The sequence below is a fragment of the Spermophilus citellus genome (genome assembly GCF_964194105.1).
Source record: "Spermophilus citellus genome assembly, chromosome: 2".
Lineage (NCBI taxonomy): Eukaryota > Metazoa > Chordata > Mammalia > Rodentia > Sciuridae > Spermophilus > Spermophilus citellus.
In genome coordinates, this window is record NC_138183.1 from 255,396,571 (window position 1) to 255,420,741 (window position 24,171).

Here is a 24,171-nt window from a genome sequence, read left to right on the forward strand (position 1 = left end):
GAAGCAGGAGTCCTCCAGGGGCCCTCAAGCGCCACCTTGTAGCTATCAGGAGGCTCTTAGCCTATATTCTAGAGGGACCCCCATGGCTAGCCCCAAGGGGGATGACCTAGAATAAGAGACATTGGCAGGGGACCTAGGGAGGCTTGCGGCCCCAGGGGTTTGGATGGAGCGAGAGTAGGCTCTAGACCCTCTAGTGGGGACAGTCACGTGGCCTTGGCATTTTCTACCCTGTGAGCTTGGCAAAGAGGGACAAGCTAGCAGCGCTCCCAGGGCATAGCAGCAGCATCCTGACAGGCACCTTGTGCAGTCCGCACACCCCCTGGAGACCAGGGACAGGGAAGGAAGGCCCCTCCAAGGCCAACACGTCCCACTCAAAGCCGCCTGCCTGTCCCCTGCCTGCCTGCCCTGCGGTGTCCACACTCACGTTCCTGCCACCTCAGGCCCCACCGTCCTCTCCCCATAGCCCCATGTTCCCAGGACACACAGTTCCTGGGAAGAGGCCTCCGTGCTCAGACAGGAATCCAGTGCACCCCCCTGCTGTGGGCACTCTGCCCGCGCCGGCCAGGCAGGTTTTATGGGCCTGATTTATGGTCTTCCCGAAAGGAGAAACCACGGGGCCATAAAGCCAGGCCTGGGGGGAGCGCAGCCATGGCCCTAGGCCTTATGGCTGCTGCCATTTCCTTCCCGTTGAGGCATGAGGTCCAGGCCCAGATAGCTGGTTCTGGAAGGACTTCAGAGGAATGAAATGGAGTCCCAGGCCACGCAGGGCCCCTGGCCATGCCCATCTCTCACCCAGGGACTGCCAGGGCAGAGAACTCAGGAGACAATGGCCTGCAGGGGTCACCTCGGCCAGCCTGGGCCGGTCAGGCCCCCAGGTCTTCCCTGGGGGGCCCTCAGCCCAGGGTGCCCAGAGGGGCCCATGCTGCACCACAGCCACCGCACTGAGCGCGAGGTCTCTGCCTGTGCTAGATGGGCCAATGGTTCCCTGGTGCTTTCCTGAGGGCCTGGGCCAACCGCAGTGGAGTCCAAACTCTCCCCGCGCCTCCAGAGCGTTCCTTCCCTCCTTGTTCTCTGCCTTCCCTGCTCGCTTGGCAGTCCCACAGGACGCCCAGCCACCTCAGCCCTGGCCTTTCCTCACCAGGAAGTGCTAGCCCCGAGGGATGCTGGGCCCTGTCCTCTCAGGGAATGGCTATCTGAGGCTGCCTCCCTGGGACGGGGGGTGAGGAGTGGGAGCCCAAGGCCAGCTGGGAGATGAGGGGACCTACAGACTGACCACATCAGATTTTCAGTGGCCGTGGCCATGCCTGGTCCCCTTGCCCCCAGGGTGGCCCTGTGTGGGAGCCAGGCCCTGCACTCGCATGGCCCCTGTGACCCAGAGAGCAGATGCCTCCCCACTGGGGCTCTGTGCCCTGGGCTGGTCCATAGCAAAGGGTTCACGTGGGGCCAAGAACAATCGATTCTGGGGGCATGGGGGCTGCAGGTGACCATATACAGCCATGGTGTGGAGCTCAGTGCGCACCTGGATGAGGGACGCTGCTGCTGGGATCTGCCGGTTGAAGTGCTTCTGCCTCTGCTTCTGCTGCACTTTGAGGGCAAACCCTGAGCCCAGGATGCCCTGGAAAGGAAGACAGGTGGCACTCAGGACCGTGCACTCAGGGATGCCCTGCAGGGCCAGTGTGCTGGGTACTCACTCTGAGGGCCAGGCCTGCTCAGTGCTACAGGGAGCCCAGCCCCAGCTGGCCAAGGGCAGAGCCCACTCCACAGGACTTCTTCCGTCCAACCTGGGGATGTCTTGGGGAGCCAGGAGGCCAGCCCTTGGCACACACCCAGGCAAGAACCACCCACAGGCCAGGGGCTGGGGTCAGAAGGCACGCCCTGGCTGGGAGGTGCCAGCTGCTTCTCACCAGGAGAGGGACATACAGATGCCGCACCTCGCCTGGGTGAGTGACACAGGTCACACACAGCAGGTAGGATGCCAACACGTGCAGCAGCACTCACACGCATGCGCTGTGATCGCATGTGAGTTACGCATTCTCAGTGCACACACACATCACATTCCCGTGTGAATACGATGCAGATACACCAGCCTGCACCAGATGCCGTGTGCACCTGTAAGGAGGACGTACGTGTAACAGACGCACAGGGGACGCAGCGTGTGTACATACTCCATGTGTAGTGCTCACTGCCTGCACACCTGCCCGCACACCCACAGGGCACGTGCGTGCACAGCCACACTCCCAGTGAGCTCGTGAGCTGCCAGGCTCTGCCCTGGCTCCCTGGTGATGCCGTCCTCCCAGCCGCAGTGCTCCTGGAGGCTCATGCGCTCTGCCTCGGCAGGGGCTTGGCACCTCCGGGGCCTCCTCGTCTGCACCCCACCATTGGCATGCAGAGCTGTGCCAGGCCACCTCCCACCCTGTTACAGAGGACCCCCGGAAGCTGCAGGAAGGGGAGGGCCATGTCCTAGGCCCAGGGAGGCAGGTGTTGGAGGACAGCACCTTCTGGAAGGCATGCACCGTCCTGGCTGAGTGGGTCTGCGGAGGGAGGGACCGCGTTTCCCCCAGGGGCACCTACCGCTGGGAGTGCGAAGAAGGAGATGGCGAAGACGGAGAAGCAGGAGGCGATGGTCTTCCCAACCCAGGTCTGGGGCACCTTGTCCCCGTAGCCAATGGTGGTGACTGTGACCTGCAAGGAGGCGTGCAGCGGTCAGCAGCTGTGGGCCTGGAGCCTCAGGAGGGCCTCTGCCCAGCTGGACCCACGGTCCTGATGAGCAGAGACTGACAGGAGACTCCGGCCCCAGGGCAGGGCCATCTTTTGCCGCCCCACAGCTCAGGAGAAGGGTGGCATGGCGCTGGTGTCCCCAGGCCCCGACAGCTCCAGACCACACACAGCCCAGCGGGACGTCCAGAAGGACTTGGTGTGACCAGCGTGGGGCACGTGGCCATAGGCCCACCCAGGGGAGGCCTGGCCTCCCTGGCCCACCACCTGCCCCCAGCCCCTGGCCACCAACATCGTGCACCAGCCCCCAGGGGGGACGGGGGCGCCCACCAAGGCTAGCCATCCTCAGAGAGCTGGGTGGGATGACGCGCCACTTCCTGCCGCCACCCAGGGCTCCAGATGTTTCATTTTTCCTCTTTTCTGAGAACAGGACAGGCTCGAGCCTTCTTCTCAGTGGGGGACCCTCTGTCCAGGGCATGTGGTGGGACAAGAGGAGTGAGGGCTGCCCCCCCACCCAGGTTGGCCCTGCTGACATCTGAGGTTTGCTCCTGGGCCTCTGGCGAGGCTGAACATGGTGTCCTGTGGGAACGCAGGAGCCCACGCTGGCCCTTCCCAGGCTGCTGGGTCACACCTGAGTCTCCCCAGACCCCTCCAGGGTGGGCCCGGAGCCTGCTGAGGCGGCGCAGGTGCTGCAAGGCCGGACTCATCTGGCAGGTACATGCTCTCATGCCCAGGCTGGACAGTCCAGCCCTTACCCTCTGGGAACAAGTGACAACCACCCCTGCTGGCCCAGGCAGACCTTCCAAGCCGGGAATTATACGGCATCCCCATTTGACCCCCTGCCCCAGGATGCCAGTGTGAGTGGCACCGCACCACTCGACGGACGCCAGCTGAGGGTGGCCTGGAGAGAGTGTCAACTTCAGTGGCCCTCACCAGCCCACCGTGGCCCTCAGGCCCCCGGGGGAGAGCTGGGCAGGGACGCACACAGACACCGTGTGGGGGAGAGCAGAGGGAGGCCAGCGACAGGAGGGTTGCGTGGGCCGTCGGCATGTCACCAAGCGCCGGGTGGACTGTGGCTTTGGTGGGCTGGCAGCACTCAACAGAGGAGCACATGGGCACTGGCACCCAGACTGAGCGCTCACCCAGGCCAGGTCCTTCTGTCCACCACTGCCCGCTGCCCACGTGGAGCTTTCCGGGCAGAGTGCATGGGCAGCCATTCGCTGTGGTCTCTCAGCATGGACCCCTGGCCTGTGCACATGGGCACGCGCTCACAAACGTGCCACAGACGCAAGAACGCCCCGCATGCCGCACACAGGTCGTGCGTGGGCCCAGGCGTCTTGCTCACACGGCACACGTGCTTGCCCTCATTCCATTAAGCACGGCCCAGCTACCCGTACGCAGAAGCCAGGCCACGGGTGGCTCAGGAGCCCTGCGGGTGTCCTGCGCCCATGTGAGGCTGGCTCGTGGCTGCCTCTCTGGGGGGCCGCAGGACAGGGGGTCTGAGACACAGCACCTGCCCTGCCCCAGGGGACAGCCCCACCCTAGACACCTTGGTACAGAAGGCCAGGGGAGGGCCTGGGCAAGGCCTTGCCCCTCTGTCTAGTCCAGATGCTTTCCAAGTTCTTGCCAAGGCACCAGAACTGGCCAGAAGGGCCCGACCCAGCCTGGACGGCCCCTGCAGGCCAGGGGCATGAGTACTAGGGGCATGAGTACCAGGGGCACGGGTACCAGGGAGACTCCTATGTCTCTGACAACCTCGAGAGAAGCCGCTGCTCTCAGTCACTGACCTGCAGCCTCTCCGTCCCTCAGAACCCCTGAGCCATCGCCCCTCTACTCGGCTCTGCCGCTGCTCTGTAGGGCACCTCCAGGAGCCATCCCGGGCAAAGCCAAGTCCCCTGCCCCGGGTATGCCCATCCTGCGTGGGGTCAAGAAGATGAGACTGGGAGGGGGCTGTGGTGGGTGGGCTGGAGAAGCAGGGAAGAGGGCCGTGTCAAGACGGGTCACATCCCTGTGATAAGTGGGTGAGGCTGGGACCCTATGTCCTGCTCACCTACCCCCGGCCAGTCCCACATGGTGAGATGCCACCTGTCAGGCTCACCTGCTCACCATCCTGGGCACAAGGCAGATGCTGTGGTGTGTGTGTGGGCAGCACCCCGGGGGACTAACCTTCTCCCAGAGCCAGGCCACATGGCGACGGGTAGAAATGCACTTTTTTCCTTCAGTGACTTTTTTTTTTTTGAAAATATAGTAACTTCTCATAAAATCATTTTATGTACAGAAACATAATGGGCCTATTAGCTCAATCAGCATGGAGGTGCTGAAGTTTTTCTTGTTTTCCTTAAGTACCAATAGCTACAACCCACTACACGCAGTGCTCTGTTGGAGTGTGAAGGAGTCCCGAGACAGTCTGAGAGCAGCTGCCCTGCAGGGCACAGACCCGCGGGCACAGCTACCTTGGCACAGTGTTGGGGGGCACCAGCGACCTGTGCATACCTAGTAAACATCGTGTTAATAACAGTCTTGCATCATTTAAATATCTTTAAGTTACTTGTGGTGTTTTTGGCAAAATATTTTGATTCATTTAAAAGGTGTAAGTCAAGGCTAGACCGCGTCCGCTGGGCAGGGCTGGGCCACCGCCTGCCTTGCTGCCTCCTCGGGGCTCTGAGGCCGCGCCCTCACTTCCTGGATCTAAGTGGGGTCCCACGGCTGGGGCTGGGCGGCTAGAAGGAGGCAGGGCTGGGAGGAGGACAGGGAGAGCAGGACGTTGGCGGGTGGGCCCCCGCCGTGGAAGGCACTTGCTGATGGCCACAATGCCCAGCCGCCGTCTGCTCCCAGAGCGCCGCCCCCACTCCCTCCCCCGGCTCTCCCCAGGAAGCTGCCTTCCCTGCAGAGATGTTTGTTTTCCTGAATTCACAGACGCAAGCAGCTCAGGAATGAGCTGTTTTATGGTCCTTGTGCCTATGACTTGTCCCCAGTGGCCAGCCGTCAGGAAGGCAGATCGGCATGACCCCTGGGCCAGCAGACCCAGGGAGACAGGACTCAGCCGCTGTCGCTCCTTGCTAGTACCCCCTGGGCCCCGGGCACGCAAGCCACTGCTGCTCGGCTCACAGACACCCATGCCAGTACCAGGCTGTGACACCAAGCACCCTCCTGAGTAGCAGAGCCTGCTGCCCCTCCTCCCTCCTGCATCTGGGGAGCCCACAACTCCTGGTCCCCCTGGCTGCCTGGGAGCCTGGGCACCTGGGAACGGCAGACTTCATTCTGTCCTTTCTGAACAGCCTCTTAGGGAGGATGGAGGATGGGGGCCAGCCCAGACACCACAGGGGACACCTGGTGCCCAGGCTCTCTGTGTATCACTGGTTTAACTCTGACAATCCCTGCAGTTGGGTCCAGACCTTATTCTCGTGCCACAGATAGGCTCAGAGAGGTTGGGTGACCTGCGCAGGGCCACCCAGCTGGGACGTGGTGAATGTGGGCTGTGACAGCCCCGTTTGGGGCTCTACCCCTGCCTGGCTGCTCTCCCCACCGCGTCCGTTCCTTGTGCTTCTGAAGCTGTCTGTCTGTGACTGTGTCTGTGGGCTGGAGAGTAGGTGGGAGCTCTGCTGATGAGCCTTCCAGGGGCTTTCCTCACTGGCCTGAGCTGAAGTCCCTTCCCCAAGAGGAAGTTAGTCCTGTGCACCATCCTCATGGGCCTGCTGGGTCCAGGTGATAAACCCCCCAGGTGCTGGCCAGTGGGCAGGTGCAGGAAGCGGGACCTGTCTCATGGACTCCTATTCATGCGACAACGCAGATGGATCTGGAAGGAGCTCTCTGGCGGAGTCCTGTGGACCCGGCCCTCACTGCCTCGCACTGCAGGCTCCGCGTGGAGCTCAGGCAGGAGGAACCCTGTCTGGATGGGGGCTGCATGCTGTCCCCCCGTCCCACAGCGTGGCTTCTCCAGCATCAAAGGTGCTGCTGACCCCCACAGTCCCACAGGGCCTGCTCGCCCAGGCCCCTCAACCCTGGCCTCTCGGCTCGCTCTGCCAGGACACAGCACAGCCCAGGAGGCCGCGCTTCCCGGAACCCCCAGGTGAAGGCGAAGGGCTGTCAGGCTGTTAAAGGCTGGATGCGGGGGCGGGTTCCGGCCTTTCCACTCAAGACTCTAAATTTAGACACACGGGGTAAACAGAGCCCCGCAGCCGCCCGTTCCTGGAGACCCCCAGGCGCTGCACAGAGGGGCCCGTGTGGGCAAGGGCTGCTGGGCCTGCACTCAAACTTCAACACAAACAAACGCGTTTTGTTCCAAGGGCAAAGAAGAAGTCTGAAAGTCTCCCCAGACACCTCGCAGCCGAGCTTGGGCGCCACACTCGGGGCCCAGGAGGCCTCCCCAGAGAGGGGACGGGAGGGGACTCTTGGGCATGGAGCCCCCGCCCTGCTTGGCAGCCGTGGAAACTGAGCCGGCTAGGGGAAAGCCTCCCCACAGCGTTGACCCCGACCGGGGTCTTGGGCCGAACCCTGTTCCCCCAGTTCACACCCACCGGCCCTCCCTCAGACTGCGATCTTATCTGGAAATAGGGTCTTCAAAGACAGGACGAGGATGAGGATTGTGTGGGTGGGCTCTAAATCCAGTGTAGCCTCCTCCTAAGACAGGAGAGACGTGCAAAGGGTGATGTGTGTGTGTGTGGGGGGGGTCAGGACCCGAGTCCCCAGCAGCAAGAGGTGAGGAGGAGCCCTGAGCCCCGAGGAGCACACTGCCATCCTGCATCAGGACGCCTGGCCCTGGCACTGCCACAGACATCTACTGTGGAAACTGCCTGGTGTTGGAAGCAAACCCGCCGCTGCCTGGGGAGCCACGAGATGGGCAGATCAACCTGTGGATTCACGCTCCCCACAAGCATGGGCTGGGCAGCGAGGCACCCCGTCTCCAGTCCACTGGGCAAGGGAGGTGCACACCTGTCCAGGTGGACTCTGCGCCCAGATGCCTATCTTAGGGTCCCTGCTTTAAGTCTCTTCTGGGCTGTGGGTATGTGGGGGGCTGAGTCCAGGCGAGGCCCACGGCACGCAGCAGGGGTCAGAAAGGCCGGGCCTCCTGAAAGCCCCCGCTGCCCTGTGGTAGCTCCCAATACAGTGCCTCTCCCTGGCCCACCCATCCCCCATCTGCCCCACGGGGAGCCCTGGGGGGCTGCTTCACTCCCCGAGAGGAGACACGTGCTTGGGACTCAGCCCCCGGCCTGCGCTGCTCAGCTCTGTCCCTCCGACAAGTGCCAGGAACACCACCCAACTCCGCCTCGGGGCCTCTCCCGCCGACAGCTGCAGGGGCAGCCGCTCTGTGAATGGAGTTGTTGGCCCCTAAGCAGGGCAGCGGGGGGCCCTGGGCAGCCAGGGTGCAGGGCCTGACAGGGACAATGGCCAGGCCAGGGTGCATGGTGGCCGAGGTGCAGGCTGCAGCTGACGGCTAGGCAGGGGCACCGGTGCCAAGCCGGGCACAAAGGGGCCGTGTTCCCGGCCGGCGGGCGGATGTTTGCACAGGTGTGGGAGTGGGAGCGCGGCTCCGCTGAGGGCCGGGGGGGCCGGGGGGCCCGGGGCCGGGGGCCAGGTCGGGGAGCAGCTCCAACAGGCGGCTGGAAAGGCAGGCGGGGCAGCGCCAGGACTGGGCACCCCTCACCAGCCTTCCCACAGGCCGTCGCCCACTCCCTCCAGCTGCACCCTGGCCTCCACTGCCCATCAACCACCAGGGGATGCTGGCTCGGGCAGCCTGTGCCCCCAACAGGCAGGCTCCCTTCCTGGAGGCTGAGCCCTCCTGCCCAAACCTGCTCAGGCCTGCCACACCAGGGCCGAGGGACACGGGCCCCCAGGAGGCGGGCAGAGGCTGCATCTGGGCCTGCCCAGCTTGGGAGCTGTGTCAGCACGTTTAGCATGTCCTGGACTTCCCGGAGCTGCCTGGCATGTTGGAAGCTTCTAAAAAACACACTGACTTGGCCAGCGTCAGGAGCTCCTACTGTGTGGCCACCTCATGGGGGACATAGGACCCTGTGCCCATACCCTCCATGAGCTCAGTGGCCTCCCCTATGGTGGGGGAAGGGCAGGAGCCCGGGAGCCCGTGAGCAAGGCCCTTCGTTCCCGAACACAGCTCTTGGGCACCCGGGCCTGGGCGGGCACGGTGGCCTGCCCCGCTCCATGCCCCAGAACCTGTGCTGCTCCCAAGGCACGGCCCAGCTCTGTGGGCTGCCCTCTCTCCTCTCTGCTGCTGGGTCCCAGCCAGGGCCATCACCAGCCTTGCTCTCCCTGGCCAAGCACGCCTGAGCTCAGGAGCCATGGCTCGAGTCTGGCCTGAGAACTGCCCAGGCTCTGCACCTCCTCCCAGGGCTGCCCGGTGTGAAGGCATCTCCCAGGCCTGGTGGCCTCTGGCTGAGGGGAGATGGCACGGAGGTGGGTGGAGTTACAGCTGCACTCCCGCCGGAGCCACTGCTACTGGGGGCACCACGTCCCTGCAGGAGCAGCCCTGAAGCCAGTCCACGATGGAGCACTCCCAGGCTATATGACAGCCACCAACTCCTGGAGGGACATTGGTGGCCCAGCCTGGCCCCTCAGACTTCTTCAAAACACAAGTTCAAAGTTGAAGAACTTGAAGACCCCAGCACATGCTGTGTTGAGTGTGGGGCCTGCACTGCTGGCTTCAAGTGTGAACCTGGGCACAGGGTTCTGCTCAGATGAGGAGCCCCTACCAACGAGGCAGGGGGTTTGGGGAAGTAGAGCCCACGTCCTGCACCTCCTCAGCCCAGCCCCCAGTGGCCCAGCCAGGACACCCCATCCCGGAGGCCCTGACTTACCACCCCCCACCACAGCGCGTCCGCGTAGCTGCCGAACTCAATGCGACCCGACTCGTTCACTGCATCCTTCTCGGCCAGGTACACGAAGTAGGAGGAGAAGATGAGGCCCAGGAAGCCAATGTAGAGTGTGGTTATCAGCTCCTAGGCCAGCAGAAGGGACAGCGTCAGCCCGCGGCTCGCAGCACCCTGGACGGGGCGCCCTCAGTGAAAAGGCTTCAGGCCGACATAAAAGGCAGCGAGGCCCTGCCTTGGCAGCAGGTCCAGCATCTACCAGGCCATGCCGCGTGGACGCAGTGTGATTCGCACACAGGGATGAAACTCCATGGGTCACAGCTCCGAGACGGCGGGCCTGGGTTCTGCCACCCAGGAGCGAGCCAACTCCAGCTAGCGCCTTGGACTAACTTGGGCAGCCTCTGCTGGCCAGTGACTGCTCACAGTGGGGTGGAACTTCTGTGAGATGAAGGGCACCCCCTGTCCCTCAGAGCCTGGGCAGGTGTGGCCTGTGCCAGTCGGAGGCCCAGGGGAAAGGGTGCCGGGTCCGGAGCCCGTGTCATGGGGTTGTCTGTGGTGGCCTGGATCTAGGTTTCTGAGCCTCAGAGACCACGGTTTTTTGCATTTTGCTTTTCTCTTCCGTTTACCTAACCGTCCTTGGTCCCCAGCTTAAAGGAAGGTGGCTTTATTTTCACACTGGCCTGGCAGGCTAAAGGTGCTGGCACATAAGTGTGGGCGGAGTGCCCCAGCAGGCTCAGGTTGGGGATGGGATTCTGGGCCTTATCCCTGCACCCTGTGCCCTGGCACCCACCTGGCCCTAGGTTGCTCGACTGGGGCCCAGAGTACTCACACCCTGCACCTCGCCCCAGGTGGGCCACGTGTGTGTTAAGCTGTCCTGGTAATGACCGTTCTGCCCTCTGTCTCGCCCTCAGCCGGTCCCCAGCACCCCACCTGGGACCACCCACCTGGCGGTGGATGAAGACCACAGAGCCCAGGAGCCGCCAGGTGCCTCCCTGGCGATCCACATGCAGCATCCGGAGGATCTGGAGGAAGCGGATCCCCCTGGGAAGGAGACGGTAGGACTGAGAGGACCACAGCTGTCCCGGGGGCACCTGGGCCCAGGGGACAGTGGACGGGAAGGTGAGACAGGTGCACTTCTGTGCTGGCTGGGACCATCTCACCTCCGTGCAGACCCCTGGTCAGGTACCTCTGAATCCCCTTCCCAGTGCAGCCCCTCAACTGGCTCTGTCCACCCACTCGCCATAGGGTCACGGCTGGGATCATCTGACATTTCCAAATTCCCCTGGTCCCCAGACTGCCTTCTGGGGAGGCCCTAGGGTCACCCCAGTTTACAGATGAGCAGCAGACAGTCAGGTCACACCCGAGTCCCAGAAGCCAGGAGCTCTGGTGTGGGTCTTGCACCCAGGGCGGCCTGAGTCTCGAGGACCCGCCCGCTCCAGCCCTCTGCTCAGCACCCTCCCTGGGAGGAGGGATGTGTGGTGGCCGATGAGCTCCCTCCCAGCCTGTGGGGGGAGGCCAGCAGGGAGGGCCAAGCTTGCGTACCTGATGGCGGACGTGGCGAACACCTGGCCCTTGGAGCCCACACAGAGGACGACCATGGAGGCCACCACCACGATGAGGTCTGTGGAGGAGGGGTGGCTCATGTGACCCGTGGCAGCCACGGGGCACGGGCCACAGCCCACTCCCGGGGAAGGGGATGGGGCCCCACGACAGGACCCAGGAGCAACTGGGTGGGGAGCCAGCAGTGCCAGAGCTGGAGAGGCTCCGAGCACCCACGGGAACCCTGGCCCCAGCCAGAGCCTGCAGGGGCCAGAGAGGACAGAGCCTGGACCTCAGGCCACCATGGTGACTGTCCCCCTGCCAAGCCATGCCGAGGAGGGTCCCAGAAGGCTGCGAAAGACCAACTCCTGAGCAGTCTAACCTGGCAGGGACCAGGCGGGTGGTCACCCAGCTGGGTGGCGTCCTGCCTGTCACAGGCAGGCAGAGCAGCAGGGCCCTGGGTCCTTGGAGGATGCTGGTGGTAGCTGCAATTGGGGTGATTGCTGGGGTGAAGCGTCTGGGGGGGGGGCGTGACTCACCGATGACGGAAATGGGCTTCCTGGCAAAGCGCAGCCGTCCCCAGACGCCCACGTACTTGCTGCGGCAGCCTGCAGACCAGAGGCGGACCACGTACTCCGTCCCAAAGAACACCACCAGCACGATCTCCTGAGGAAGGAGGGAGGGCGTGAGCTCGCGGCACGGACAGGCTCCCGCGCCAGTGTCCTTTCCCAAAGGCCACCCCTAGCAGCAGGCCTCCTCCCTGTCGGGGGAAAGATGGTGCCTACATGTGACACCCCCCTGGAGAAGCCAGTGGCCTAAACCCAGGGCCACCCACAGTGGACCCCAGTGGAGTCGCTGCTCTTCAGACCAGGGTCCTGCTGAGCCAGGGTGACCTTGCCTGACCACACAGTGGCCAGAACTAATTTAAGCCCCAGATGATGCCCCAAAACCCAGGCCCTGCCTCTCAAGGTGGGGTGGAGAACATCTGCCCTCTGGGACTGTCCCCTCGTCTCACGCACAGCCACACCACTGGGGCGTGGCAGCTGCCTCTGGTGGCCTGGACTGGGCCTGTGTGCGAGGGCCCAGGGTGGGGGCTGGGGGCGTGAGGAGGTGCAGAGGCCCCCACAAGCTCTGGAGTCAGGTGCTCTGGGGAGTGGGCTGGCATCTGGGTCACGGGACTGGATGGACAGAAATTTGTAGTAGAGAGGGACAGGGTTGGATGAGGGGACAGACAGTGGACAAATGAGGAAGAATGGTGTGGAACCAAGTCCAGAAGAAGCGGCCATTAGCCTTCTCAACAAAACAGTGAGGCAGAGGGTTCCCGTCCCAGATGGGACCCCAGAGGTGACATTGAGGCCTGCCCCAGCTGTCACCGAGCCCATACCATTCCTGCTCCTTCTCACAGCCCCTGAAATGGTAGGGAAGGCCCAGTGTGGGGCAGGGCCTCAGCCCTGGCTCCCTGTGGTCCAGCACTCAGGGAGGGGTCAGCATCTTGTCTCCAGGTGTGGCCCCGGGGACCTGTCCTACGCACGGTGTCTGGAGGGCAGAGCTGTGGCTGCCTTGCCAAGGGGTGGCCCGCTCGCAGCCTGAGAGCAGCCAGCCAGGTTCCCAGCACGTGGCCACTGTCCCAGGAACCAGGGTGTCTGAAGTGAGCAGCCTCTTCCATTGTGCTCCCCCAGGCTGCTGAGGACTGCCCTTCCCCCAGGACCAGGCAGGCAGCCCCGGGCCGCCCACTTTCCGGGGTCCCCGATGGCTGCTGTGCCGCCTTCTCTTTCCTACCAACCCCACAAGGCAGAGGTTTCCAATGGGGTAGGAAGACAGCCTCGGGGCCGATTCCTGCCCTGGGCCTCGCTGTCCCCGTCTGTACCGCGGTGGGCAAGGTGAGGACTAATACCAGTGTGCACTTGGCATGGCCTGCAGCCCACAACCCAGCTCCCAGCCAACGCGGGCGTGCAGGAGGCCCCGCGGGGAGCCCAGGCTGGAGGCTGAACCAGTCCCCCATGTGGAGCAGGGGATGGCACAAACCCGCGAAGCCACAGCGCGTGCGGCCTGCAGGCCTGCTCCAGCTGGAGCCCTGCCCGCCCTCCCTTGGGAGTCCAGCATGGGAAGGCTGCTGTGCGACTGGGTGAGACTGGCTGGCACTGCCCCACACCACTGGCCTGCCAGGGAATCACTGAGAGGGTGGCTGGATGCTGCCATCTCTGGCTCCCAAATGTTGTTAATTAGGACAGAATAATGTTCACGCCATCCAGCCTGTGTTCAGGGCCAGCTCAGTGGACAACAGGAGACAGTTTGGAGAAGTTTAATGCCTTTCTCATGCAAAAAAGCGTGGGGAATGTGACCCAGAATTTGGGGTGGCCCAAGGGAGAGCCAGGGGTGCTGGCACCACAGGCTCGGTGGCTTCCCCGAGGGTTCTGGTCCCAGCTCTGCCCTCAGCTCCTGGGAACTTGGGGGGGTGCCGTTGGGGAGTGGCTGAGCCCACCCAGGCAGATGCGTCCCCCTTCCCAGAGCCGAGCCTGCCCTGGTTGGCACTCAGGGTGCATCTGCCGGCTGAATGGAGGGAGGAAGGGGCTGAGAGACCAGAAGCAGGCACTGGCGTGGCTGGGGTCTCTGAGGAGCTGGCGCTAAGGGACACTGTTGTGGCACGGTGTGTCTTTGGCTAACATCAAACACCAAGCTCCTGGTGCCTGACGCCGATGTGGGGGTGCCTGTGGCTTCATGGGAGATGGCTCCCCTGACCACTGGTGGCCCTGGTGGGAAGCAATAGCACCCCAGGGGCAGCAGCCCGTGCCCGCTGACTGACCACACAGCAAGTTTCCCTCATGTTGAAGTACTTTTTGATTATTTAAAAGCCTTCCCCAGCATCCTAAGCAGAGTTGAAGCACTGATGTGCTTGGGTACACCTTGAAGTGGTGGCATTTGGATGGCTCAGGGGCGGAGTGATGGGGAACGACTCGGACCCCAATGCCCGCTGGCTTGGAGAACGGTGCAGGGCACTGGGAGCCAACCTCTGCCACACCCCCGCAGGCAGCAGGCCAGAGCCTGCTGACCCCACCATGCTCCCAGTCTGGCGCGCTCTGCTCTGGTGGGGGTGGGCCTGAGGCTCTCTCCTGCAGCTCAGGCCGTACAACCAGCCATGAAGTGTAACTAAAGGCCCAGGTGTGTCCCAGGAACCTGCCGTCGGTCCCTCTCCTGTGCCCCCCACTGTCCACTGTAGGGTCAAGGTCTACGGGCTGCCACGTGGGTATCTTGGCCTAGTGCCTGCTGAGAGCCTCCCTGCTGGCCCCAGGCACCCAGGGGCCCTGGGTCCTCGGAGCTGCGTATGTGGGATGCCCTCCCCACCTCACTGTGCCTGCCTGCTACCCTCCAGGTCTGCCGACTGTCCAGGCCACCTGGCTCCCCCACAGCTCAGGTAGGCCCACCCGCCACACCTGCAGAACCACCCACTGATAACCCCCAGCCCTAGGGGCTCCCCTGAAGGTGCCCAGCATCTCTGCCTCCCAAAGGGCCTCTCAGGGAGAACCAGGAGCCACCTGCAAGACCAGGGTCAGGATCTTGGCCCAGGGCGAGGAGCACCACCCTGAGTGCCGTCCACCGATGTGAGGAGGCGTCCTGGGCCAGGACCCAGGGTCTCTGCTGAGACCAGTCAGAATAGAGGAATACAGGGGCCACTCACATCCTGGCCACTGTCCTTCAGACCAAAGCAAGGCTGCCTCCTGGCTCAGGTGGCTTCCTGGAGGAAGGTCTGGGGACATGTCTCCACACCAAGTTCAGATCCTCAGCTTCCACCAAGCCCCCCACAGCAGGGCCTCTGCTGCCTGTTTTTCAGGGAGCAAAGCCCCTCTGGGGGCTGTGGGGTCACCTGCTGTAGCCTGGCAGAGGGGAGGACTAGAGCCCAAGGAGGGTCTGCCAGGTGGGATGGGGCATGCATGGTCATCCTCAGGTTTGGAAGTGGGCCTGGGGCAGCAAGGCCAGGCCCCACCTCAGAGGGCAGATGCTACCCCACAGGGACATACCTGGGAGTGCAGGGGTCTGGGAGCAGCCCCGTGGTGGGGAGAGGGGTACAGGCCAGTGGCTTGTGGGCTGCAGCGATAGAATCCCAGACATGACAGGAGGTAGTCTGGGAGGGGGTGGTGACCCAGAGACATGGCAGCCACCACCAGCCACCCTGGACAGCTGGGTACTGGATGACACAAGAGTCCAGGCCAGGCTGGAGTGAGGGGCAAGGGCCCTGAGGAGGCACAGGCCTAAAGGCCCCATGACCGCAGTGCCTCCTTCCTCCCAGGCCGGGGAGGAGGCGGCCAGGCATCAAGCGCCAGCAGAGCCCCTCCAGGTGCCCTGGGAGCAGGGGCACAAGGGGAGGCCGGGCATTTCCCCGCGCTGGCCCTCCACGGCCAGCTGTGGGCTTTTCTGACCAGACTTGAAGGCAGTTGGTTCCAGGTGCACTTCCCAACGAGCCCCTGCAGAGCCCGTCTGCCGGACGCAGCCCCTGGCCCACCCCAAGCGGAAACCCAGACCCACGGGCCTCTTGCCGCTCCTTGCACCTGGCAGTGGTCACACGACTCAATGAGAAGACAAAGCCAGTGACTCGGTTAAGGTCGTTAGGACCTGGACCTGGGTGGGCGTCTGTGCAAAGATCCACCACTGGCCTTAAACTCGTGCAAGGGTGTCACCGTCGCCAGCCGTGGAAAGGCAGGCAGAAGCACCCTGAGACGCAGCCCCTGCAGCTAGGGTGGCCACCCCAGAACAGGCCACAGAAGCCTGCGCCATCAGGCTGTCAAGTGGGGACGTGAACTTTCCGTCCACTCGCTTCTGCTGAGAACCAGAACTGCTCTAGAAAGTTCTCTCTCAACAATTCCGGGAAAAAACCAACATCATCATGTCAGCTGGGCAGTTCCAGCCAGGTCTGCACCCGAAGACAGGAAGCAGGGCTGAGGAGACGCGGCGTGGCCATGGCCACATCAGCCCCGAGTGAGCGGAAGGCCGTCCACCCCCTGAGCGGAGAGACATGCAGATGCAGGCCATGACAGGCATTCACCTTGGGGACACTGCTCAGGCGGGCAGGCCAGGCACCGAGGACAAGCAGTGTGTGTCTAGCCTGAGGCCCCACGTCACCAGGTAGGAGGGAGGGAGAGGGCAGAGAGCAGGAGTCGGCGTTTGACGGAACAAGGCCAGTTTGGGAAGATGAGGATGTTCTGGGGGTGGGTGACGGTGACAGCGCACAGCAGGGTGATCGTGCCCAGCGCCCTGGACCACGTGCCTAACCACAGTCCGGATGGGGAATCTTGGGTGGTGTCTGTCTTAACCACAGTTTAAAAATGAAAGCAAGCGGGGGCCGGGGGTTGGGAGGAGCGTGGCTGAAGGCACCGGGGTCCCCCTGGGTGGTGGGAGCCCTCCGGAGCTGGACCAGGTTTGTGCAGCCCTGTGGCTAGAATGCCACCAGCCACCAAGTGCAGCAGTGCATGCTGGGACACGTGAGGTGCACCACAGTGAGCCTGGCAGCCCCTTGGGTTGGGTGTCCTCTGGGCCTCTAGGCCACCAGCAGCCACAGTCTGTGGCCCCAGAGAGTCAGACGGCCAGGACCCAGCTGCCAGCTCGTGGGTCTGGACACTGTGAGGAGAGCCCTGCAGGCCACTGTCATGCAGAGGGCAGTGAGGTGGCCGGCAGGGAGGCTGCGTCCCCTCTGGGAGGGACAATGAAGGAAGCTCACAGAGGCGTCTCTGATGTCACCGTCATGTTATCTCATAAGGAGCAGTTAATTTTAAAGAGAGCAAAACATCAACGACTGAGGATTGAGGACTAGGCCTTACAGAGGGGTGGTCAGGGCAGGAAGGCCCAGAGAGTGAGAGGGGGCGGAGGCCTGGCCGGCCTCTCTGGGGGCCCTGTGAATGCTGAACAGGGCAGACTCAGGGAAGCAGGCCTGCGAGACCCTTGGCTGGAGCTCCTGGCACAGGCCGGGGCTGTGGGGTCCTGGGGTTAGAGCATTGCCCTCCTAAGCCTGGGGGCTTCAGTGCAGGGGGATAATGGTCTCTGTAGCAGAGACCAGCCAGTGGGCTTTAGGACCAGCTGTTCCAACTCAATGTGGGCCCCGTAAGCCACAGCAGACCAGCCTCGGCGTCCCTGGGAGGGTCAGCTGGCCGGGGCGCGACGCAGGCTTGCAGGCTGCTCAAAGCGCCCTTTGTCCCAGGGCCTGCCTGTGGCCAGCTGCTCCCAGCCGCCAGCCTACGTGGAGGGCTCCTGGGCCCCGGGTGACATGTGCTGGGCACAGCTGGAGCCCTCCAGCCATGCTGCCGCCAGCCCTGGGGAGCACCCTCCCCCACCAGAGCAGCCCTGGCCTGGGGCAGGTGCCATGCCCCCTGCCCCACCCCCCACCCCCGTCTGGCCAGGTGAGACACTGGGTGCTGGCACTCTGAGGAGGCAGCGAGGATGGCAGGCCAGTGCACAGGACAGAGCCAGGACCTAGGAGAGACCCCCCTGCCTGCCCAGCCCCCCTGTCCAGTGTCCCCCTGCCTGCCCAGCCCTCCTGTCCAGTGTTCCCCTGCCTGCCCAGCCCCTCCTATCCAGTGTCCCCCTGCCTGCCCAGACCCCCTGTCCAGTGTCCCCTTGCCTGCCCCGGGCCCTCCTGTCCAGTGTCCCCCTGCCTTCCCCGGGCCCCTCCTGTCCAGTGTCCCCCTGCCTTCCCCGGGCCCCTCCTGTCCAGTGTCTCCCTGCCTTCCCCGGGCCCCTCCTGTCCAGTGTCCCCCTGCCTGCCCCGGGCCCCTCCTGTCCAGTGTCCCCTGCCTGCCCCGGGCCCTCCTGTCCAGTGTCCCCCTGCCTTCCCCGGGCCCTTCCTGTCCAGTGTCCCCCTGCCTGCCCCGGGCCCCTCCTGTCCAGTGTCCCCCTGCCTTCCCTGGGCCCCTCCTGTCCAGTGTCCCCCTGCCTGCCCCGGGCCCCTCCTGTCCAGTGTCCCCCTGCCTGCCCTGGCCCTCTCTTGTCCAGTGCCCCCTGGTCTGTGAGCACAGCCAGGAGGCCGGGCCGGAGCCTGCCCACATGGTAGTGGAACCGCTGTGGTTCCTTGCTCCCTTGGGCCCCACCGAACGGCGCAGTCCACGGCCTGCAGGCTCGGCCCTCCACACCTGGGTGCCCAAGGTGTCCTGAAACGGGCCAGCTTCCTTGGGCCCACGGGAGTCCTAGCAGGACAAGACGAGGCCTCTGAGAAGCCGACCACTGCTAGCTGGCCATCTGAGTGCCAAGAGCCCCGGGACAGTGGCCTTCCCCAGGAGTGGGTTCTGGATGCCACCAGCCATGCATCAGCGGTTGCTCTGTGACCCCGCCATGAGGGCAGTATAGATCTTGGGGCAACCCTGAGCAGCGCAGAGCCACTTTCCCCCGAGAACTAGCCCCACCTGCCAGCTGTCCAGGCGGCCATTCTCCACACTGAGCAGGAGAGGCCACAAGGTTTGCTTGGTCACCATGGGGACAGGGTTCCCACCTACCCGGCAGCCGGGCCTTCGAGTGTGTGACAGCTGTCCTCTGGTCCTCTCCCAGGCTCCCCTCTAGCAGGTGGCATGAGGCTCATGTCCACGGTGGCTCTTGTGGAGCTCATGAGGCCAAGGTCACAGACACGGCCCGTAGGGCTAGGTGGCCCCTGCCCTGTATTCCACACCCAGGCAGCTCTGGGTGCTGGGTCCAGGTCTCCCTGCCCCTCCCTCTGGCCTAGTGGGAGCCACGTCCAAAGACCTCACTACACTCTCCAGGCCTAGTGGTCATCCCAGCCAGAAGACAGCCTTGCAGAATGATGGAAGTGCAGTGTGCTGCCCAAGGGCGCCCCTTGAGCAAACCCCACCTGCAGGCCGGGGCTTGGGTGGTCCCTTCCGCCAGCTCAGGAGCTCGGCTCCAGGCCTCCTCCTCATCTGTAATTCCCAGTGCCTGTCACTCATGCACCACAGATGGGTCTGAGCAGGAAGCAGCCGGGGTGGCCAGCCCTGTGTGTGCATAGTGGGGGGCATCTCTGGGCAGAGAGGGCCAAGACAAGACTCAGGCCACACCCGTGGGCCCAGCACATTCCTGGATCCATTATCAGGGCCAAATGCTTCCCAGGATTGCAGGCTTCTGGGCCCAGCCTCCTGAATAAAGGCTGCCCACCCAGGTGGGGAGAAGGCCCCTCAGTGACTTTAATTCCACATGTGCTGCCGGTGCCTTGTGGAGGCTGACTAGAGTTACATGCATTTCAGGTGGTTTAATGAGGTGCCTCCAGCCATGGGACCCTGCTCGCTGTGAGCTAGCGAGGTGGGGGTGCCCATGCACTGCCCGCACCTTCCTCCCGGCCTGGGTGTTCTCGAGGTCAGGAGGCAGACAGGGCTTAGCAGCCGGCGACACCTAATGGGGTGGAGGAGGCAGGCGGTGCTGAGAAGAGGCCCATAGGCCAGCCCACTGACCCCGCCCCAAACTGGGCCCCCAGAGATCCCAAACAAGCAACCGCAGAGGGCTGCCCGGCCCAGCCCACCAAACCAAGCCATGGCCTCAGAGGGCAGGCCTCAGCAGGCTCCACGAGGAGGCACACAGGCACAGGCGCACACGCCTCACTACAGCCATATGAGGGGTGAAGGGCACCCTCTGCGGAGTTGCCCACGTCACCAAGCCCAGCAGGCACTGTGGGTGGTGGCAGGGGATTGGCATCAGCGCTGGATGGGGCAGAGACCAAGGGCCTTCCCTGCTGCATGGTTTAGGGCACAGCCACCTCGCCACGTCCCCCACGTCCCCTTTCTCCTTCTTGTCCAGGACAGCATTGCTCAATAGCAGAACAGTCAGTTAGCTCCCCCCATATTCTAACAATGTATTTATGCTCGCATTGGGTTTTGATCAGAGAATCTGTCCAGTTAAATCTCCCTATTTTGAGATGTATTAAGGTTCTTTAAACAATTTAACAAATTGTTTCAAAAATGTCCTGTGGGCATAAGGAAACAAAATGTCTCCATTATTGGGATCCAGAAACAGAGATCTGGTCTGAAACAGTCCTGGCACTCTCTGCCACTCCCCCTACGGACTGGGCTTTGTGACCAGGGAAGGCAGGAAGGATGCACGGAGGATGTGGCAGTCTCCTGGCACTTCCACCCCCTGGAACGCTCGCTTCTGAGACCAGCTCTGAGCAATGCAGTTTCAGAACGCTCCTGGGAAGAGGGGCCTCGTGCCAGCCCTGCTAGGCTCCTGGGGGGGAGCTTCCCACCTAGGTCTGAGCCCAGCTCAGGCTGCAGGCCGGTGACCTGAGCCCTGGTGGCTGTTTGAAGGGGGTAAAGTAGTGGATATCTGCTCCACAGCTAGATCATAGGAACAGGTTTTTCAGTTTCCTGTTAGAGTAGGGAACTGCTCAGGATCACAACAATTGAGTCTCTGTCCTTGCTTTGTGTCTGCTAGAATTGTTCTGCAAGAGGTGCATAAACCTTCCATGTTTAACCTGCTCTTCCCTGCACACTGGTTTAGCTTTACACAGTTTATGCTGTTAGTTGCCTTAACATTTATAGTTAGGCCTCCCCCCATAAGTGGTGCCATCCGTCATCCACACTCATCATATCTGGACTTCACTGTTGACAATAATGTCCTCCCTGTTTGTTTTTTTTCCCCTGAACGTAGTTTCTTGGCATATTTTTGGCCATCCTTTTATTTTTCAATAGTCAATTATTGGTTAGGTTTGCTTAATTCTATTGAACGATTCATCTGTTTAAAATAAAAATCAGAGTGGGGTGTAGCTCAGTGGTAGAGCACTTGCCTAGCATGTGCAAGGCCCTGGATTTGATTCCCAGCTGCAAAACAGAAAACAAACAAACCACGGATACTCCTGACATTCTCTGTCTTTAACAGAGGAATTCGGGACATTTATATTTAGTGTACAATTGGATTCATTTGATCTGATTCTCTTCCTTTTCACACTTGAGGTGGTACCTGTTTGGTCCTCGCGCTCTGACATTTCTTAGTTGATGGGTGCACTGCTGTTCCCTTGGTGTCTCTTGAGTCTGGACATCTAACTGCACTCTGAGCTCCCCTGGTTCTCTACAGAACTGAATAAGCGCCTATCTCAAGTCTGTTTCCACTCCACTTTCCTGAGGCTTCCTTCCAGTGGAGGAGACCTCCTGTATGGCTTCTTTCTCCCTGTGCTTCACCTCTGTCACTCTGTGGGGAACAAAGCCATCTCCAGCACCACTGGACAGCCAGGCAGGCCAGAGGGTCTCTGTCCTGATGTGGAGGCACAGAGCTCAGCAGAGAACGTGTTGGCAAGCATGCAGTGCAGGTGAGGTGACTCTACACTGGCAGGTAGCCTGGCTGCCCTGAAGTCCGTGTCCCCTGGATTCCAACATCCTCTGCTGGTCCTGGGTCCGAGCATCCTCAGCCCCCCAGCCATGGGCTCAGGTCCCTTCCCTAGCAGTGCCTCGAAGTGGGACCAGCTTGGAACAGGGCTGCAGATGTGCCTAGGTAAGTGAGGTGGTGGGGACCAGATTACCGGAACAGCGGGGGCCCCCACCCAAGAGGGCTGGTGGCACCGAGGCACAAGGGATAGTGCCACACGAGCACAAGGGCGGAGGTGATGTACAAACCAAGGACCAAACAAGACTCGAGAAACCACCAGCAAGGGGAGGGGTCTGACAGGCTCTCCCTCGTCCTTCTACGGAGCCACACGGTTAATGCCCAGTCCTGGGCTTCTGACCTGCTGGGGCAGCAAGTGGCACCAGGTTGTCACCCGGGCCAGGCCAGAGAGTGGACGAAGTCCCTGCAGATGTCCAGAAATATGCCTCTCCCAGGAGGGTCCCCACTGCGTTGGTGAGGGCGCGCTTGCTCCTGTGGGGGCGTGTGGCTTGCCACTTCCCCACACCACGGGACTCCTGCTCCGAGGACGGACTCGGGCAGCTGGAGCATCCAGTCCGAGGACCAGCAGGTCAAAGATGGGTGTGTGGAAGGGACACTCTGAGCAGTGGGAAGGGCAGATGGAGCTGCCTGGAGCACAGGCCCTGAGCCCCGAGTCACACCTGGGGCCTCTGCACACGGAGCGGCCCCCCGTCAGCCCCTGACAACTTGTGGCGGAGGAGTGTGGGCCCCAGGACGGGGAGCTGGCAGGCAGCCTCGCCGTGCTCAGGACACAGCCTCCCCTTCCCGGCAGGCGATTCCCGCCTCCAGCCGCCAAACGGACTTTCAGGCCACTGCTGGTGCCTCCTCACACCATGAAGCCCCACCCCCACAGCTCCCTTACGGGGGGCTGGAACGGAGAGGGGGTCCCACCTGGAGCCCACTAAAGTGTCCTGGTTAAGAATTTACGCAGGACTTTAAGTCCAGCAGAGCAGAGAGACTGGGGGGCAGCGCCTGGCTGGGGTGCCTTGTTCTGGACGGGTCCCTCCAGCAGAGGCCACAGTGCTGTGCCCAGATCCCTGCGTTTAGGGCTGCAGAGGCCAGGCAGGGGCTGCGCCGGGCGAGTCCGCAGCCCTCTCGCTGTTTACCGACGGCCGGGTGCCCTGCTCGTTTTGCAGATCTAGAGATTTTAATGACAGGCGGTGAATTTAGACAGTTTTTTTTTTCCTTTCAGGAATGTTTTAAGGGATTGAGAGGAAATTGTGCACGGATTTTGCTGTTTTAAGAGCTAATATGTGAACAACTTCAGAAGCACGGTGTTGTTTTAGGGCTGCAGTTTACACAGTGAAGGGGACACACAGAGCAGCTTGTCCTGGGCTCTGGAGCCTGTCTCCTTGGGTTCACTCCCTGGGGAAGGGGCTGCCTTCCAGAGGAGCAGAGCTAAAAGGGAGCACCAGGTCTGACCCCAGCTCCCACCACATCCTGCGCAGGATGGCTGGGGAGGGACGTGACACTGGGTAGCCAGCAGCAGGTGGGGTGGCAAGGGGCTAGGAGCAGCTCTGGGGTCCCTGGGGTGGGTCCCCCTGCCCAGGGCTGCCTTCTGACTCTTGGGGGCCACATAGCCCCTAAACTGCTCAGGAAGGTCTCCCATGGTAGTCTGTGTCTATATGCAGTGGAGGACGTCTGCTCCTTGGGGACAAACACCTTTGAAGAGACAACCAGAGAGCCTGGCCTGCTAACACTAGTGCAAAACTCCCCACCAGAAACTGCAGACCCACAGGGCTTCATGAGTCCCCCCCCACACACCAGGGAGAAACACCAAGCTCCCACAAGACGGCGGGCGGCCGACGCCTCCCAGCTCCCTCTGATGCACAGCCAAGGGCAGGATGGGCACACGGAACAGATGCCACCCTGCGCGGCGTGGGTCACGGTCCACAAGTCTCAGCAGGTCCGTGCGCCTCAGGACCAAGTGGGCCTCATGAGGGATGCAGGGTTCCACTCTGAAATCAGTTGGGTTCCCAAGCAAGAGGGGAGAGGAGGGCGGCCATCTCGGCAGGGCAGAGGCGGCTGACAGAGGTCCAACAGCCGTTCTTGATGGCTCTCTGTTCCCAGCAAACTGGGAAGAAAAGGAATCTAGCCTGGTCAACAGCACCTGCAGAAGCCCCACAGCGAACGTCACTCCCACGGAAAGAGCAGTGCTCTGCCCTCCGCGCCAGCAGCAGGAAGGGACATCTGCTCTCTCCTCACCACTGAGAGTGGAGCGGGAGGCCTCGCCAGTGCTGTCAGGGAGAAGCAAGAAATAAAAAGCATATGGATTGGAAAGGAAAAAATAAGATTAACTTTATTTGGGACAACATGATCGTCTCCATAGAAAATCCTAAAGAATCTACAAAAAACAAACAAAAACAAATGAACAGAAATCCCTCTAGAGCTAATTAGGTTAGCAAAGACACAGGACACAAGGTCAATATGAAAAAATCAGCGGTACTTCTACATCCCAGCAGCCAACAGTCCAAAAATGGGATGGAGAAAAGGCGTCACTTAAGCCGCTTCACAAGTACAAAGCACTTAGTGACATATCTAGCAAGTTCTGTGTCCTGGGTCCCACCAGCTACACGGCATTCCAGGTATATGGTCGCGTGTTCCCCCAGTCAGAAAACTCGGGGAACGCTGGAGCCCGTCTCCCCACCAGTGCAAGGCCGTCGGAATCCCAGCAGGGTTTCATTTTTTTCATGGAAACCGATGGCTGATTGCAAGATTTACATGAGCATGTGAAGCCTGG

General features: G+C 62.2%; 1 protein-coding gene across 2 annotated transcripts in view; it reads right to left on the reverse strand.

The window, feature by feature from the left end:
* KCNQ1 (potassium voltage-gated channel subfamily Q member 1) overlaps window positions 1–24,171 on the reverse strand; it is a 313,157-nt gene that overhangs the window by 194,733 nt on the left and 94,253 nt on the right. For both annotated transcript variants that reach the window (XM_081280808.1, XM_081280807.1), the window contains exons 3-8: window positions 11,615–11,741; window positions 11,079–11,157; window positions 10,481–10,577; window positions 9,525–9,665; window positions 2,572–2,682; window positions 1,520–1,615 (exon numbers count right to left, since the gene is read on the reverse strand). In XM_081280808.1, coding sequence (XP_081136934.1) covers window positions 1,520–1,615; window positions 2,572–2,682; window positions 9,525–9,665; window positions 10,481–10,577; window positions 11,079–11,157; window positions 11,615–11,741 — 651 coding nt within the window. The remainder of the gene's footprint in view (window positions 1–1,519; window positions 1,616–2,571; window positions 2,683–9,524; window positions 9,666–10,480; window positions 10,578–11,078; window positions 11,158–11,614; window positions 11,742–24,171) is intronic.